This window comes from Cynocephalus volans, chromosome 5 (assembly GCF_027409185.1).
Source record: "Cynocephalus volans isolate mCynVol1 chromosome 5, mCynVol1.pri, whole genome shotgun sequence".
Taxonomy (NCBI): domain Eukaryota; kingdom Metazoa; phylum Chordata; class Mammalia; order Dermoptera; family Cynocephalidae; genus Cynocephalus; species Cynocephalus volans.
This window is the reverse complement of record NC_084464.1, coordinates 40,988,415-41,006,550: the sequence shown is the minus strand read 5'-3', so window position 1 is coordinate 41,006,550 and position 18,136 is coordinate 40,988,415. Positions and strand designations below refer to the sequence as shown.

At 35.3% G+C, this 18,136-nt stretch overlaps 1 protein-coding gene across 1 annotated transcript; it reads right to left on the bottom strand.

Moving 5' to 3' along the window:
- Positions 1–16,915: 16,915 nt before the first annotated feature.
- LOC134378959 (olfactory receptor 2B6-like) lies at positions 16,916–17,857 on the bottom strand. The gene has a single exon (XM_063098242.1). It carries the CDS (start codon positions 17,855–17,857, stop codon positions 16,916–16,918), a length of 942 nt encoding a protein of 313 aa, XP_062954312.1.
- Positions 17,858–18,136: the final 279 nt, after the last annotated feature.

Sequence of the window (18,136 nt, the reverse complement as noted above, 5' to 3'; positions counted from 1 at the left end):
TGATAATAAGAAACATAAAGTTGCACATTTTTTTAAAAACTTAAATTTAAAATTTTAAATGGCATTTGTTTTTCTATCAAAATTCTAAACATATGGAAACTTGAACCTATTTATCTTCACTAAAGATCTAAATTTCACTCGTGTATTTTTTCTCTTCCCCATAGACAAGTTTTCTACAGCTCTCCTTTTCCTTTAAAAAACTGCTTTAAAGTTATAATTGAATTTCATAATTCAAGTCCAAAAATATATATAAGTTGTCATGTATACATACCTATTTTAATTACATTCCTGCACAGTGACTTTCCTAGTCCCTTGCTCCTTACTATGGATTTTAACCCACGGGTTTACTACTGTGGAGAAATTAGAGAGGAATCATTTGGATTCTTGAATTAATTTTTGGCAATGTTCTTATTATTATCCAGAAATGAGTATACCCAGATTGTGAAGCAGGCACTTTTGCCTAAAACTTATAATACGAGTGTAATGCCATTCTAAACCCCTTTGACTAAACAAGACATGTTTTCCTATTCACTTTTTATTTACCCATTTTTTCCTTGCTTGCTTTAGCCCTTTACTTGTGAAAAAAACATTTAAAATGAAGTTATTAGTAGTGTTTCCACAACTGACTGCATATCAGAATAGCTGGGATGTGTGGAAATTTTCAAAATACAGAGTCCTGAAATTCCTATGCCCTCACCAGGGGCTCTAATTTTCTCTGTTTATACTGGCTCCCTAGAGAATATTACATAGTTGCAAGGCTTTAAATCCTATCTACATATTGCTGGCTTTCAAATTTATATTTCAAGTCTTCTCCACTGAGCATCAAACAGATAATTTCAACGGCCTAATTTCACTCATTTTTGGATGTGTAACAAAAATATGAATCCAAATATGACTAAAATAGAACTCGATTCCCATTGCATGAAGTCTATCATCTCAGTCTTCCTCATCAAAGTATGTAAATAATATAAACATCGACTTATTACTGACCAGTAACCTAGGAGTTATTCTTAATTTCTCTCCTCCCCTCACCTTGAAACTATGAACTTTCCAAACTTTACCTCTTCTTTCCATTTCTGTTCTTAGTAACATAAACTGAGCCAACCTCTTCTTTTTTCCCGGATTACCTAGTGGCCTCCTGTCTTGCTTCCCTACTCTAACTTGCTCTCTTTTCAATCCATTCTCCACATTGCAGCCAAAAGTGTTATTAAAAAAAGAAAGAAAGCAAAAGAAAAAAACACTAACAAATGTTTTCATTTACCTATTTGAAATCTTTCAGGATTTTTCATTCACTTAATATAAAATTCAGAGTCCTTACCATGACTTACCATATCCACCATGCCTGGCCCCTGTTTTATCCCTCCCGCTTTCTGCCAGTCTTCTCAACCTTTTGTTTTTCTAGGGATGCCGACATTAAAGGGTCTTTGCACTGATTTCATTTACCTGGAAGATTTTGTACCCAAGTCAACCTCCTTGTTTGTGACAGTTCTTCAGATATCATCTAATCAGTGAGGCCTTCCTTGACTACCTAATCTAAACTAAAACCCCTCTTCTCCCAGTCATTCTCTATCATAGTTCTATATTTCTTCATAACATCCATCACTCTAAATTTTGTTTTTTATATATCTTCCCAAAATTAACACATAAGCTCCAAAAGAATATAAATCTAATCACTCTTATTTACCACTGTAACCGAATGAATCATTTCACCAGATAGTAAGAACCTATGTTTAACAACATTGGAGATATAGCAAAAAACTAAATAGGCAAAACAGAAAGATCCCCGCTTAATGGAGTTTACTTCTGTAAACTTGGCACGAAAGCCAAGTGTGTGTGTTGGAGGATGGGAGAGCGTGGTGGACGGCTTGTCCCTGGTCAGGGAAGGCCTCTCAGAGAAGAGAAACCTTCGAACTAAGACCTAAAGGAAGTTTTTTAAAAAGAACGGTAATAAATATTATTCCTAAAAGCCCAATCATTCCATTTAAAATCTTAGGATTTTAGGGTGTCTGCCTATATCTGTTATCAAGGCTCTCACTAAGATAATCAGATAAATTTGGATACTATTAATATGCTTGAATATGTCTTTCTTCATAGTGAGAAAGAAGGTAATTTGGGGAATGATTTTAAAATTACGCAACCAACCAAATAGGTCAAAATCAGAATTAATCTGTAGGTGTGTTGTATAGTACTACTTGACAGTTCACAGGAATGGTGATACAATCACAAATCCACTATGATAGTATAGTGTAATTTTTCGGTAATAGTATTTACAGTATTTTTTCTTTAAAGTTGACATTCCTTTTTTACATAATATCCCACCAAACAGGAATATTCTCTCTTCAGGAATAGTGTTCTATGTGGATCATGATTTCTTCCCATGTGATTTTAGAGACATTGTCTCCTAATATTTCCATATAATAATTGGTCAGGACCTGTTAGACCTATGGTAAGGCTGTGCTTGGCATTCCCTGATGTTGCTATATTGGCTTCCAGTGGCTCTTCCTCAGTGTCTTGAAGAGGGTCCAGCATGCAAAGAATCGATCAATGTTTGTTGACAATAAAGCAGTTAGAGCAATACTTGATGTGTTTATTAAGTATCCATTGAACAAAGGTTATCTAACATGATATATACATAAAATGTAATAATATTAACACATTGATTTGGTGATAAAGATCAATATTTAATGACACTGATCATCAGTCTGTGGAAAGAGTATGCTCCAGACAGCAAGAAATATCCTGAATTAGGCTTTCTATATTTTGACAGATATTATCTCAGGGTGACCTGATTTCTGAGATTGCTTTCACATTATTGCTTTAATTTTTAGAGTCGTTTGACTTTTTTTTGTGAGCCACAGACAATACCAAAATATCTGAAATATTAGAAATGACATTAATTAAATTTTTTGGTATATTTTGGGGAAAAAAGGACAACACAAAACCAAAACAAAATGAGAAAAGAAAATCTATTTGCCTTTTCATGGGCATATGAAATAAAATATTTTAAAACCCTATTCTCATAGTAATCATAAAATATGCAGCTATGCTATTGATGTAAGTAATATGACATTTTAAATGTATTTCCTTTCCTCCCAGTTTTATTGAGGTATAATAAGCAAATAAAAATTAAATATATTTACTGTGTACAACACGATGGTTTGATATATGTACATCATTGTAAAATGATTGCCATAAACCAACTATTTAATCTATCAATCACCTCACATAAATTTCTTTCTTTTTTGTGTGTATTGAGAACATTTGACATCTACGCTTTTAAATTTCATGTAGACAATAGTGTATTGTTGACTATATTCACCATGCTGTACTTTAGATCCCCGGAACTGATTTCCCTTATAATTGAAACTTTGTACTGTTTGACCAACATCTCCCCATTTCCTTCTCTCCACAGCCCCTAGCAATCACCATTCTAGTTCCATTCTCTGTTTCTGTGAGTTCAACTGTTTTAGGTTCCACATATAAGTGAGATCATACAATGTTTGTCTTTGTATACCTGACTTATTTCACCAAGCATAATGCCCTCAAGGTTCATCCACATTGTTGCAAGTGGCATTTTCCTTCTATTTTTTTAATGGCTGAATAGTACTCATACATATATTTACATACATGTGCATATATATCACAATATCTTCTTCCATTTATTCATTGGTGAATACTTGGGCTGTTTCTAGTTCTTGGGTATTATGAGTAATGCAGCAAAAAAAAAAGGAAGAGCAGATATTTCTTTGGCATACTGATTTCATATCCTTTGAATATATACTCAGAACTGGAATTGCTGTATCATATCGTAGTTCTATTTTTAATTTTTTGAGGAACCTCCTTACTATTTTCAAAATAGCTGCACCAATTTACATTCCCACCAACAGTGCACAAGTGTTTTCTTTTCTCCGCATCCTCACCAATATTTGTTGTCTCTTGTCTTTTTGATAATACATCCTAACATGAATTAGGTGATATCTCATTGTAGTTTTAATTTGTATTTCCCTGATGATTAGTGATGTTGAGCATTTTTCATGTACCTGCTGGCCATTTGAATATCTTTTGAGAAATGTCCATTCAGGCCCTTCACCCATTTTTTAATCAAGCTATTAGTTTTCTTGTTACTGAGTTGTTTGAGTTTCTTATATATTTTGGATATTAACCCCTTATCATAAATTATGTTTGCAAATATTTTCTCCCATTCTTAGGTTGCCTTTTCATTTAATTGATTGTTTACTTAGCTGTGCAGAAATTATTCAGTTTTATGTAATCCCATTATTCATTTATTTATTTATTTATTTTTGGTCATGAGAAATTAATGTTATTAAATGCAGCCTGAACTGTTATTGCAATATGTGTTTAAAATTAGTAGTCATTATTTTAGTTAGTTAGAGTGCAGCCTTGACGCCCTTATTTATTTTTGCTTTTGTATGCTTTTGGTGTCATATCCAAAAAATCATTGTCTGGACCAATGTTGTATAGTTGTCCCATATATTTTCTTCTAAGAGTTTTATGGTTTCAGCACTTACATTTAAGTTTTTAATTCATTTTGAGTTAATTTTTGTAACTGATATAAGGGCCCGATTTTATTCCTTTGTATGTGGATATGCTGTTTTCCATTACAATTATTGAACAAATTATCTTTTTCTCTATTCTTTGTGCCTTTGTAAAGTATTAGCTCACCTTATATGTGGGGGTTTATCTCTGGAATTTTGATTCTGCACCATTGATTTATGTGACTTCTCTTATGCAGTATCATATTGTTTTAATTACTATAGTTTGTAATACAGTTTGAAATCAGGAAGTGTGGTGCCTCCAGCTTTGTTCTTCTTGCTCCAGATTGCTTTGACCATTCAAGATCATTTCTGGTTCCTTACTAATTTTACTATTGTTTTTTACTATTTCTGTAAAAATGACAGAGTTTTGGAGACCTACAGAGTACATGAAGGTGGGAGAAGCAATGATGAGAGACAGAAAAAACCATTCTGATCATTTCGAGCCCCGGCCGTGTCGAGGCTGGAGCTGCTGAGCTCACAGAGCAGGAGCCAGCAAAAGCCACAGCTGTGCCCTTCAGATGAAGTTGCTTGGAGGCAGCAGGGGAGAAAAGGGCCTTGGTGGCCCCCAGGACAGCAATACCACTAATAGGGTTCCTATGGATCCACATAGTAGTGAGGAGACACAACAACTGAAAAAAAGGAGCCACTCAGAGGCTGGTGAGTCATAGCAAGGGACTGGTGCACTGCCCGTCCCATGGGAAGTGTTTTCAGCACAGGCAGTGGGGGAGACGGACCCACCGGGAGAACACTGGGGCACAGCAAGGACAGTTGATCTGCACCCCAATCAGCAAAGGACCACTCAGAGGAGACTGGTCAGGAATATAGAACTGCAGGTGGTGCAGTTTGATGAAAAGACTCTGGCCCAGACCAGAGTTTCTACACAACCCAGGTGCAACAGATCCCTTGAGAGCCGGAAGTACCTATAAAGTCAACCATCAAAACTTGAGCTGCAAAAAATGCCTTCCCTAAGGAATCAGCAGCAAAGCAGCAATTTAGCTCAACCTCAGAGCTCAAATACTGGTCCCCACAGGAAGTTCCCCCATTTTAGAAGTAAATGAAAAAAACAAATTAGCTCCCGTGCAGAGTTTAAATGGTGGGAACAGCAAATAATCCAACACAGAAACGAAGAAAAAACAAAGTACCCACAACCAGAGACAGAGTTTCATATTAGCTAGTAAAGGTCTCATTTCACCAAAGAACACCTATAACATCTAGACGACTGGAAGGCCTATGGGATACCAAGCCAGAAAGAGGGGATGACCGGGGGCTTCAGCAATGCCCCCTGACACTAACAACCAATCCCAAGAGTGGGGAATGAAGGCCTCATTCATGCCCCACCAACACACGCAGCCAGCCCAGTTGCGACCACTGAGCTGCTGCAGGAAGCACCCCAGGCTCTCCCAAGCCAGGACAGTGGCTCCTCAACCACAGCCCTCTGACACCAGCAGCCAGCCCAGCGACAACCACCAAGCCACCACAAGAAGCACCCCAGGCATCCCAAGCCAGGGCGGTGGGAGGCTTTGGGCTTTGGCCACTTCCCCCAACATATGCAACCAGCCCAGCGACAACCACCCAGCAACAGCAGGAAGGACCCTGGGTTCCCAAATAGGGACAGTGGGGGGTGAGGGCTTTTGTAACACCCCCTTGACATCTGCACCAAGCCCAGCAATGACCAAGCCACCAATGGAAGCCCCCTGGTCTCCCCTATGGGAATGAGGGGGATGCTACAGAAATCAATCCCATCCCTCCTCCTTCCTCCTTCCTCCAATCCATTTCCTTCCTCTTTCCCCTCTTCCCCTCCCTCCCAACTGCTCTGCAGCAACATCCTAGAATGTAAAAAATAACATTAATAAAATTACATTTTCTTTAAAGAACAAAAATGACAGAATTTTGATAAGGATTGCATGGAATCAGTAAATCATTTTGAACAATGTGAATATTTTACCAGTACTAATCCTTCTAATTTGTGAATCTGGGATATCTTTCTCTTTATTCGCATCTTAAATTTCGTTCATAAATGGCATGGCTTTCAGTGTACATATCTTTCACCTTCTTGGTTAAATTTATTCGCAAGTTTTTTATTGTTTTTGACGCTATTATAAATGGAGTTGTTTTCTTGGTTTCTTTTTCAGATAGTTCATTATTAGTGTATAAAAACACGCTGATTTTTAAATTCTTTAATAGGAAAATTAAAATGTATATATTTACAGTGTACAACATGATGTTTTAATATATGTATACACTGTGGAATGGCTAAGTCAAACTAATTAACATATGTATTACTTCACATACTTTTTTTTTTTTCATGAGAACACACTGATTTCTTCTAGTAGTTTTACAGTTTCAGGTGTTATGTTTAAGACTTAACTCACTTTAAATTGAATATTGCGCATGGTGTGAAATAAGGGCCTAATTTGTTATTTTGCATGTGCATATACAATTTTCCCAACACCATTGATTGAAGAGACTGCCCTTCTTCCACTGTGTGTTTTCAGCAATTTTGTTGAAAATCAGTTGGTCAATTGGCTGTAAATGTGTGGAGTTATTTCTGGGTTCTGTCGTCTGTTCATTTGTTCAATATGTCTGTTTTTATGACAGTATTATATTGTTTGATTACTATAGCTTTGCAGTATAGTTTGAAATCAGGTAGTGTGATGCCTTCAGCTTTGTTCTTATTGCTCAAGATTACTTTGTATATTTGGCATCTCTTGTGATTTCATACAAATTTTAGGATTGCTTTTTCTATTTTTGTAAAAGTGTCATTGGGGTTTTGACGTGGATTGCATTGAATGTGTAATATGCTTTGGGCAGGATGGAAATTTTAATACTATTAATTCTTTTCATCCATAAAGAGGGGATATCTTTTTATTTATTTTTGTTTTCTTCAGTTTCCTTCATCAGTGTTTTATAGTTTCTGGTATATATATGTTTCACCTCCTTGCTTTAATTTATACCTATTTAATTTTTGTAGCTATTGTAAATGGGATTAAAATTTTTTTTGAATAGTTCATTATTAGTATGAAAAAATGTTACCGGTTTTTGTATGTTGATTTTGTATCCTGAATTTGTTTATTCTAATAGTTTTTGGTGGAATGATTAGGGATTTTTCTTATAATGACATATGATTATGTCATCAGCAAACAGAGATCATTTACCTTCTTTCTTTCCAGTTTCAATGCTTTTTGATTCTTTCTCTTGCCTAATTGCTCTGGACAGGACTTCTAGCACTATGTTGAACAGAAGTGATGAGAGTGCACATACTTGTCTTGTTGCTGATCTCAGAGGAAAAGATTTCACCTTTTCTCCAGTGAGTATGATGTTACCTGTGGGCTTGTCGTAGATGGCCTTTATTGTGTTGAGGTACATTCCTTCTACACCTGAATTGTTAAAAAATTTTGAATTTTGTCAGATGCTTTTCCTGCATCTCAAATTACCTTCATTGTTCATGAGTTATATTCAATATTCAGATTGATAAGTTAATGACAAAGAGAATCAAACTCTCCCATGCTTACTCTTGTGATCCAACCAAAAGCAAAGTAGGATTGGTTTTCTGTGTGGAGGAATCTTGGTTTGAAATTTTTTTAATATGAGGCCTACTGGGCCTCAGAAGGAACATTAATTATTGGCATAGGTATGTAAGATCTTACCTGCTTAGCTTCTTGAATAGAGATCCCTGAATTGTCCATGTGTATAAAGATGTTAATTCTTCTAGACTTTAGGGTTTGGGGTAGGGCCTAGGAGAAACACACTTGCTGTGGTCACTCTTCTTTGATCAAGAACAGCCTTGTCCATTTCCATGTTAGGTGTGAACATGTTTGGGAAATTCTCTCTAACCTCCCCCATTGCCACCTCACTGATGGTTTCTCCTGCTTGCCAGGTGCTGATTTAGGTTCCAAGTAGAATGGAATGGTAGGGTCCTCCCCACCCGAGGCAGATCTGAGGCTATGGAGAATGCACTTGCTGATATGAGTTCTGGGGAAGTCGAGTGAGGCCATGTCAGTGTTGCCAGGAGACATGAGACTCACGCCAGATCTCTGTGGCTTAACATGGCAGATGATGGTAAATGCAGCTATATTTGGATTTTTTAATAGTTAAAAGCCAACTTCATCCAAATAGGGATGAACGAGTTTACCATAAGAATTTCTGCTCTAGTTGAAGAAAACTGTAAAGTTTTTGTCAAAATAGGCTGATTAAGAAAGAATATGAAGACCTAAGTTATCTTTAATGAAGAGCAGCCTTGAGAACAAGGTATCAAGTGCTCTAAATCCACAGGAAATTTGGGTTTAAAATAGACATTTTGGGAAAAGAATGAATAGGAAGGTAATCTTAATGTTCACAATGAGTTAAGTTGATGGCTAGCTTTAGAATAAGGATTGTCATTAGAAGATGTGTACAAGTCCTTTCAATCCCAAGAAGCTGATGCCAAAATAACCTTAAAGATATGTCAGAAGAGTAAAAAAAATAAATAAATAAGATAGCAATAAAATAAAACAGGATAGCAATGAAAGTAAAGATGAGCATTTAAATTTTCAAGAAAACCTAAACCACACAAAAGAATCTTAAGGGTGACATGATCAAGTGAGCAAAGAGTGAGCAGAAAAGACATTTGAATTTGTGTAAAAAGTGATAAATGATTTAAAAAAAAAATTCAGATCAAATCTCTGAACACTTGATGAATCTTTTCTGTTGTACTTGGAAATGATAAAATGAATAGCAGGAATTTAGATAAAATGAAAAAATCAGAAAATGAGTAGCAATCACTAATTATTCAAAGGGGAGTTTGAGAAAAATAATTTATGCTTCTTTAAAGACTCTTGATGAAGAAGGAAACAAAATATAAGTTAAATTATTTGAAGACCAAAATTATTAAAGCCTTTAAAAATCACATTAAAAATATTCACAACCAGTTAAGCATTTTTCCAGTCAGAGAATGTAGTTTGAAATGAGTTTCAAAACTTTCAGTGAAAATTTAAAGTAATTTCTAAATTGTGTTGAGAATATGGAATAAAGCATTACAGATTATTTGTATTAGAATGAATAATTACTTAAAGACAGAAAGCTTTCAAGGCAGATGAAATGATCAACAAGAGATTCTTACAGAAAAAAAGCCCAAATTCTTAAAGAAAAATTAGAAAAAAATCATTTATTCTTTTCAAAGACATATTATTTCCCATATTAAAAAACTTATTGTATTAGTCCATTTCTGTCACTTATAACAAAATACGCAGAACTGGAAAATTTATAAAGAAAATGAAATTTATTGCTTGCAGTTTCAGAGGTTGGGAAGTCCAAAGTCCAGGGTATGCATTTGATGAAGACCTTGGTGGTGGCAACAGTGACAGCAGGGTATCACATTATGAAAATGACACAGCAGAGATGGAGAGACAGACTCTTCGTGATCCCCTTTTAATGCCTTCCAAACCAAATCCATGACCGCCATTTCTAATCTATTCACTAGGTATGGTGCTATAATCTAATCACCTCCTCATGGCCCAACCTTTCAATTATCATAATAGAATTTCCCACCCCCAACAGTTACAGTGGGGATTGAGTTGCAATGAGGTTAGGGGCAGGAGGCATACAGTCTACAGCACTTATAATAATTGATTTACAGTTCAGTCAACTGAAAGAAACCTCAGTGAGTTCAGATAATCCATGTGAAAGACCAGGGATCAACAGATGTTTCCTACAAAGAAGCAGATAGACAATATTTTAGGTTTTGTAGGCCAAGAGGCAAAATTGGGTATTATGAAAGTACTTATATAACTGGAGTGAAAAATTCTCACAATTTTTTTTATTACTTAAAATCCAAAAAACTGACTATAGTAAATGCTAACAAGAATGAAGAGCAAAAGGAACTTTCATTTACTACTAATGGGAAGGCAATATGATAAAACCACTTTGAAAGACCCTTTGGTAGTTTCTTATAAAGTTTAATATAGATTTACCATACAATCCAACAATGACATTCCTAGTTATTTACCCCAGTGAACTGAAAATTTATGTCCATGCAAATATCTGCATGCAAACATTTACAGCAGCTTTATTCATAATCACTGAAAGCTGGAAGCAATCCATATCCTTCAAAGGGGAAAGATAAACTGGGGTATGTCTACACAATGGAATACTATTCATCAGTGGACAGAAATGAGCTACAATACATGAAACAATGTGAGTGCATCTTAAATGCATTTTACTAAATGGAAGAAGCCAGACTTCAAAGGCTTAACCTTATATTATTCCATTTATAAGACATCTGGAAAAGGCAAAACTGTATGGGTGAAAAACACATTAGCGGTTGCCAAGGTCTGGTGGAGAGGGGATTGGTTGATTATAAAGGAGACTCACAGGGGAAATTTTAGGATAATGAAGTTGTTCTTTATTATGCTGCACTGGTTGATACATGACTCTATGCATTTATTAAATTGTGCTGCATTAGCAGGTATATGACTCTGCACATTTGTAATTTGTCAAAACCATAGCAGTGCACATCACAAAAAGTGAACTTTAATATATGCAAGCAAATAAGTAAAAATATCAATTAGGATGTCAGAGGATCCTAGGATAGAATGTAGACCGTGACAAATGCATATAACTGTATTATAAATGTATGACATAACCACACTGAAATGGGTAGAGAAAAAATAAGTAATGACCTATGTAACTTTGGGAAATAGTCTTTAGATTGAAAAATGTAAGACTAAAGACAAAAGTAATAGTACATAAATACTGTAATCTAGATAGTAAATTTGTTTTTCATAAGAGTACAATGAACAATTCTGCAATTGCAGAAAAATTTTATGACTTTTTCCAGATACTTCTCTCAAATAGCAAAAAACAAACAAACAAACAAAACTACCTGGCTACTCTATGACATTTACTAATTGTAAAGTATAATTTTAATTATAATATTATATAATGTTCATACCAAGAATTGTGGTTGTGCTGTACTTACAAGTTAGATTATAATTATTAATTAGATCATAATTAACATATTTATTAACTTATCAAAACATGACACACAGAAACCATATTCTAACAGAATTATTAATATATATGAACAAGCAGTTAAATTAATTATTAATAGACCAATGATCGTGACTCCATTTCTCCTAAGAGTCACTTAGTAAAGTCAGTTAGATTCAGTCATTAATTTGCATTATCTCTTTCAAAATAATTTCTTATGGAATCTAGATAGAGATAACTAGAGGATTTGTAGCACTTAATATAGTGAAACTTCTGCGAGTAGAAGGAGGTGAGGTCCCCACGGTGTGGTTAATTCTACTCTTTGTTCAATGGGAGGATATTGGGATAATAGCAAAAGAAAAATTTCAGAAGCAAATTTTAAAGTAGTTTCCCTGCCAAAGCATTTCAGTTCCCTCTGCTGCCCACCTGGCCCTCCACTCATTCTCACTATCCTAATACAGATGACACATTACATATATACAAAGAGTGTTAAACCTGAAACATAAGTACTTTTCCTAAGTACTTTTATTTCATTGTGAAGAGCTCTCCTGGGGGAAAAGAATTATAAATTTTACGACTTAGAAGTGACTATGGAAACTAGTGTTGTCCACCTTTCCACTTCCCAGCATTAATTCCTGTTAAATATATATAATATAACATACTAAAATATTGCATGCACAAATCTTTTATCGTAAGATATAAGGATACTTCAAAAAGCTCATGGAATGATTTATATTATCTTTTAATTGTCTTTTTCCACAAAATTTTTGAAGTACCCTTGTATTACCCTGTTAAATGATTGAAGTTCTTTAATGTTTCCCTCCAAAAATGCTACAAATTCTTTTATATTCATCCTTTATAAGCCAAATCCTCTTTGATAAAAATTTATTATCTCTTTTTGCAACCGAAGTCCATTTCTTCTTGTAGATAATTAATAACATCTTCCTTGGAATTTGACCTCAGTTCTTTTAGAGTATTTTGTTCCACAAACTACTTTTTTTGATATTAAACTCTTTGATAACGTCTACACCTCCTGTTCAGTCCTCTAGACATAAAACGTCACTGTTATCCTTGGGCTCTTCTCTTTCTCAGATGACTCACATTTAATAAAATTCCCAAGCCAACACTCCTATGTAACACATTTCCCATCTTTTACATTTTCACCATTCTTATCCTAATCAAGGATCTAATTACCTGTTGCATAGATTGTTGCAGTAAACTTAATTAATCAATTTCCAATATTTTCCTACAGAGAGGTCTTACGTAATTTCAGGGTTTAAAATTCTGTAAGTTCTCATCATCGATAGAAATATACATTTTTAATATTACCCTTGATTCTGGTTCAACATATATCCTCCTTTCAATCTTATATACTGCCGCATATAATCTTCAGCTTGAAACTATTAAGTTATTCATGATTTCAGATGTAAAAATCTTAAATATCCTTCGTCTTTGCAAATATCTTGTTATAAGGTGGAAAAATGCATGGATTTTTGATCGTTGAAAGACTTTCAAATTCCAGTTCTGACATAAAATATGTAAGCTCAAGAATCAATGAGCCACATGTTCATTATCTATCAACTGTGGGTAATAACCATCTTGAAGCGTTCTTGAAAAATTACACAATATTACAAATACCAAGTGTCTAACACACTCACCAACTCATGCAGCTGTTCAGTATTTGTGGCTACTCTTTCTTATACATCTCCTTGGTTATGGTGCTCCCTCAGCCAGTAATATATTCCTGTATACTCCTATTAAATATTCCAATTTTTGCTAACTTTCCCTGGAAAGTATCTTTAATTCTTCATTTCTTATGGCATTTAATTAAACTTTCTGCTCTGTTCTAGAGCATATTCTTGAAGGTGCATTTTAGTACTTACAGCATGCTATAATTCTACAGTTATTTTAAGGAAGACTAGAGAGAGATGAAAAACTGGAGGAGGCATTATTTAAGGCAAAAATAAATACACAGCAGGGAGAAAATGCAGAAGAGTTTAGGAACTAGAAGTATTACAGTACACGTTGTGGTTGTTATGGGAGGTGATGGTGGCTTTACAGGAGGTGAATTTCCGGGTGAAATAAAGTGAAAGATTAGTAGTTATTTAGATCAATTCCCTTACTGTCTACTAAAATAATTAAGTGTTAGTATACTTGCATATCAAGATACTGAGACCTCGTGATCAATAGTTAAAAACTGACACACCTTGAAAGCATTAAAAAAATTGGGGGTATGATGACAATCTTAATGAAAATAGACATGCTTAGACTACAGTTTTATGTGAAATAAATTCTTAAATGGTTAGTTGAATTCTCACTACACATCGAAGTTTCATTTTTGTTTATGTGTACAACATACATACTTTTTGCTCAGGTAAAATTTGAGCATTTTATCAAAATACATTCTTTTGATAATGTGAAAATAAATTAAAATGGTTGCTTCTCATATTACACTACGGCAGTGGTTGTCCGTGTTTCTATCTACTGTTATTTCTTCAAACAAACTCTGATGTGGATTTTCCTACTTTACCGTATCTGATGCTTCTCCACCCCACCCTCATGCTCCAGTGGCCTCTGGGACTCCTCCAAGGCACTGGAATTTTGAGGATCACAGTTTGAGAAGCCTTATACTAGTCATGAAAGCATTTGTTGAACCAGAATGGTGACATACATTTATTTTAATCATCCCTGTTTGAGCAGGATGCACTTCTTGTCTTGCAGTTATTGTGCTGTACAGATCTGACGACATCTCTAGTGTGGAGAAAAACATTGTTAAAACAGCTTGATTTCTACCTTAAAGAATTTCCCAAATGCATGTCTGCATTCTTTAGTTTCTTTACATCTTGGGTTAAAATGCTTTGCTGTTTTCTGTTTATTCTAGAGAAAAGGCATATATACTAAACATTTGTACCCCAGAAATGTGAAGTAATCTAGTATAAATAAGACATTTTTATGGGTTTCCCCCACTGTTACTCTCAGTAATCTTTATCCTAAGATTTCTGAATGTAATTATTAGGGAGTATTAATTTTTCAGATTCTGGACATCATTCACACTACTGAAGTGAATAATCTTTACAGGCCTTACAAGTAGTATACACATCGATTAGCCCAAGACAGAGGATAATTTAAGAGAGCTGTCACAGCAACTCTAACCAGTCTCTATGCCTATGCTTTAAACACAAATCTTGCTGAGTTTTTCCCCCAAAACTGAAAATACTGTATTTCTCAGTATGTAAGACTAAGTTAGATAAATGGTACTTTAACTAATAATGTTGTAGAAATGGACTCAGCAAGGAAGCACCCAACACTCAGAGGGTTGGATAGTCAGGAGTTTATTACACTGGCAGGTCCAGACGGCTACCTCTTGAAAAATCTGGACACCCAGCTTAGATCTCACAAGGTTTTTATAAGCGGACTCTTCCAGGGCTCTTTGCATATTTTTTTTCTTTTCTCAGCATTTCAGCATTCACTAGGCTTGAATAAGCGGTCTGTGCAGATAAGCGCTCAGTTACAGAAGCCCAAAATACAAGTAGTGAGTAATAGCCAGACTAGTGGAGAGTTTCAAGGACAAGACATTACATCTAGAACAAAGCAGGCTGGTGAGAAAATTATTTCAGACTAGTGGAGCAAGCAAATATAGTTTCAGAGACAAAACAGGCTTATGAGAAAGTTACTTTTGCATTTTTTTCCAACAATAAAAGATATTATTTAACGTCACAGAATTTTTATTTCCTCTGTGTGTGTGTGTGTGTATGAAAAATTTTAAAACGTTTTCTGGCAATCAGCCAGAAATCAGCCAATTTTTAAAGTTACTTAGATTGTTTTCCAATCTAAATATACCAAAGACCACTGGTCTCAAGAACTGAACCAGAACGGGATGATCTGTTATTTTTCAAAGAGGAAATCTGGGTTGCAGTTGACTCTTATCTGGAACAACAGGAGATCTTCCTTCCAATTATTTGCTTAGATCTTGATCACACCACAAGGCATGCCAGAAAGTTCAAATGATCTCTTGTTTTTCTTACAAGTGTTTATTTCTTCTCCACACAACATCATATTGAATTCTAAACATATTAATTCAACACCAAATAACTATCAAATCAATTAAATTGCTCTCATAAATTGTAAATGATGAAGTTTTAATTTAATTGTAAGTGTAATTGTAAATGACAAAGTTTTAAGTTTTAGGTTGGAGTCCTAGACTAAGTTTCAGCACTTTTCAATTTTTAATAATACAGACTTTGAACATCATTTGCATCCAAAATTTACAGCAATAAAAAGATACTCATATTGTTTGTTGAAGTAATCAAGTTGCTTTTCATTACAGAAATACAAATTATTTCCTTCTCACACTGATTCTTGCAGTTTCACAAGGCATTCCTGGCTCTTCCAATTTATGCACAGAAATGTTTCCAGGTTGCAGGTCATGATTAATAACATCTCTATGCTTTCTCACTGATTTAGAAGATTCTTGCTTATAACATTTACAAAGAATGATTGCATATTATAATGATGAATAAACTATCTATACTGATCTAACCACTACACATTCTACACAATTATCCAAAATCAACATTGTACCCCACATGTATGTATAATTTAAAAAGAAAGTTATTCTTACTTTTTCTTCCTTTATTCTCAACATTTTAATATTTAGTGATAAATTCTTTAATTAAAAATAGAAAACAGCTGCATACATTTGTTAAGATTTACATCGCATTTTGGAAGAAACAATACCATCTACATAAATCGGGGTTGATAAACTTAGGCGACTCGTGATTCTTCTGAAGCACATTGTTCTTCCCACTGGATGCTCAGTGGAGCCACACTGCACACTTGGACTTGGGACAACTCACAAAGATTGATGAAATGTTTCTCAGATGAGCCTGATAGAAAACCAAGTGATGAATGTCGCACTGCTATTTTTATACCAATTAGCTTCAACTAATGAATTTATATTATAATTTATACTATAGTATTTTTTACTACTTAATGCAGTTATTATTTCAGTATGTATCAACCAGAAGAGAACTATTTTAATACATTTTCAAAAACAGAGTGCTCATAATGGTGCATATTAGCTGGGTATAATCCTAGCCTAACTGGATTATAAATATCAGAATATAATATAATTTGCAAAAAAAAAAATGTAGCACAAGATTTGATGACAAGAATAAGTTATTAGAGAAACCCACATAAACCTATTCTAATTGTTAAATAACTTCATTTGACGTCTACCCACTGACTTGGAACTGGATTATAAAGAATATAAGAAACATGCCCTACTCTGCAAAAAGAGCATATAACATGAGATTGGAGACAAGGATGAGTTATTAGAGAAACCCATAAAAACCTGCTCTGATTGTTAAATAACTTCATTTGATATCTACCCACTATGACTCGAAACTGAAAATGCTCCGCACCAGATTGCCTAATGCCTCCTTTACATCCTTATTCCTCAGAGTGTAGATGAAGGGGTTGAGTGTAGGAGTCACCACTCCGTAGAAGAGAGCCATGAACTTGGGCTGGTCCCTTGAGATGGAGGAAGGGGGCTGAAGGTACATGCTTATGGCTGGGCCATAAAATAAGAAAACTACAATGAGATGGGAGGAACACGTCCCAAAGGCCTTTTTCCTTCCTTCAGAAGATTTAATCTTAAATACAGCACGTCCAATACAAGCATAGGAGGCAAGAATTAAGCAGAGTGGAACAGCCAACATAAAAATGCATACCACAGAGAGTGTGAGCTCATTAACACCCTTTTCACCACAGGCGGTCTTTATCAGAACTGGAATCTCACACAGCAAGTGATCCAGTTTATTGAGACCACACAGTGGCAACCGTAATGTCACAGAGGCCTCTGAGATAGCATAGGTCATTCCAGTAAGCCACACAGTGGCTACTAACAGGATACAGATGTGCTGATTCATGATGAGGGTGTAGTGCAGAGGCCTGCAGATGGCCACATAGCGATCAAATGACATAAGAGCCAAGAGCAGACATTCTGTGCCCCCCATTATGTGGAAGAAATAAAGCTGAACAGCACACCCCATATAGCTGATGGTCTTCTTAGAGCTCCCCAGGTTAAACAGCATCTGTGGAACGATGCTCGTGGTATAACACATGTCCAAAAAGGAGAGGTTGGTGAGGAAGAAATACATAGGGCTGTGGAGACGGGGGTCTAACCTGCACACCAGAATGATGGCGATGTTCCCCATCAAAGCCGTGGGGTATGTTATAAGAAGAATAACAAATAGAGGAAGCTCTAGCCAAGGTCGGTCAGCAAAGCCCAGTAGGATAAACTCTTCAGGGTGGCTTTTGTTAATTAGTGCCATCATCTTCAATTTATTTTACCTGTAGTAGAGAACTGCCAAGGAAGTTAGAGTTATGGGCAATGACAAAACATGACGATGCATTGGCTGTCCACTCATAGGAGATGGGGTGCAGTAACCTGAGATCAAAATAACAAATGTTCTGGCCCCAGGTGATCTAACTTCCCTTCAGGACACTACAGAGTAAAGGCAATTATCTTAAACAAGTAACCATACCTTTCTGAAACTGAATTTCCTCGCTTATATAATACGGATGATGATAACTATCTCCTTAAATTATGG

Bases quoted from the DNA above. Each gene is read 5' to 3' on its own strand.
- LOC134378959 (XM_063098242.1), bottom strand. From the start codon at position 17,857: ATGGCACTAATTAACAAAAGCCACCCTGAAGAGTTTATCCTACTGGGC.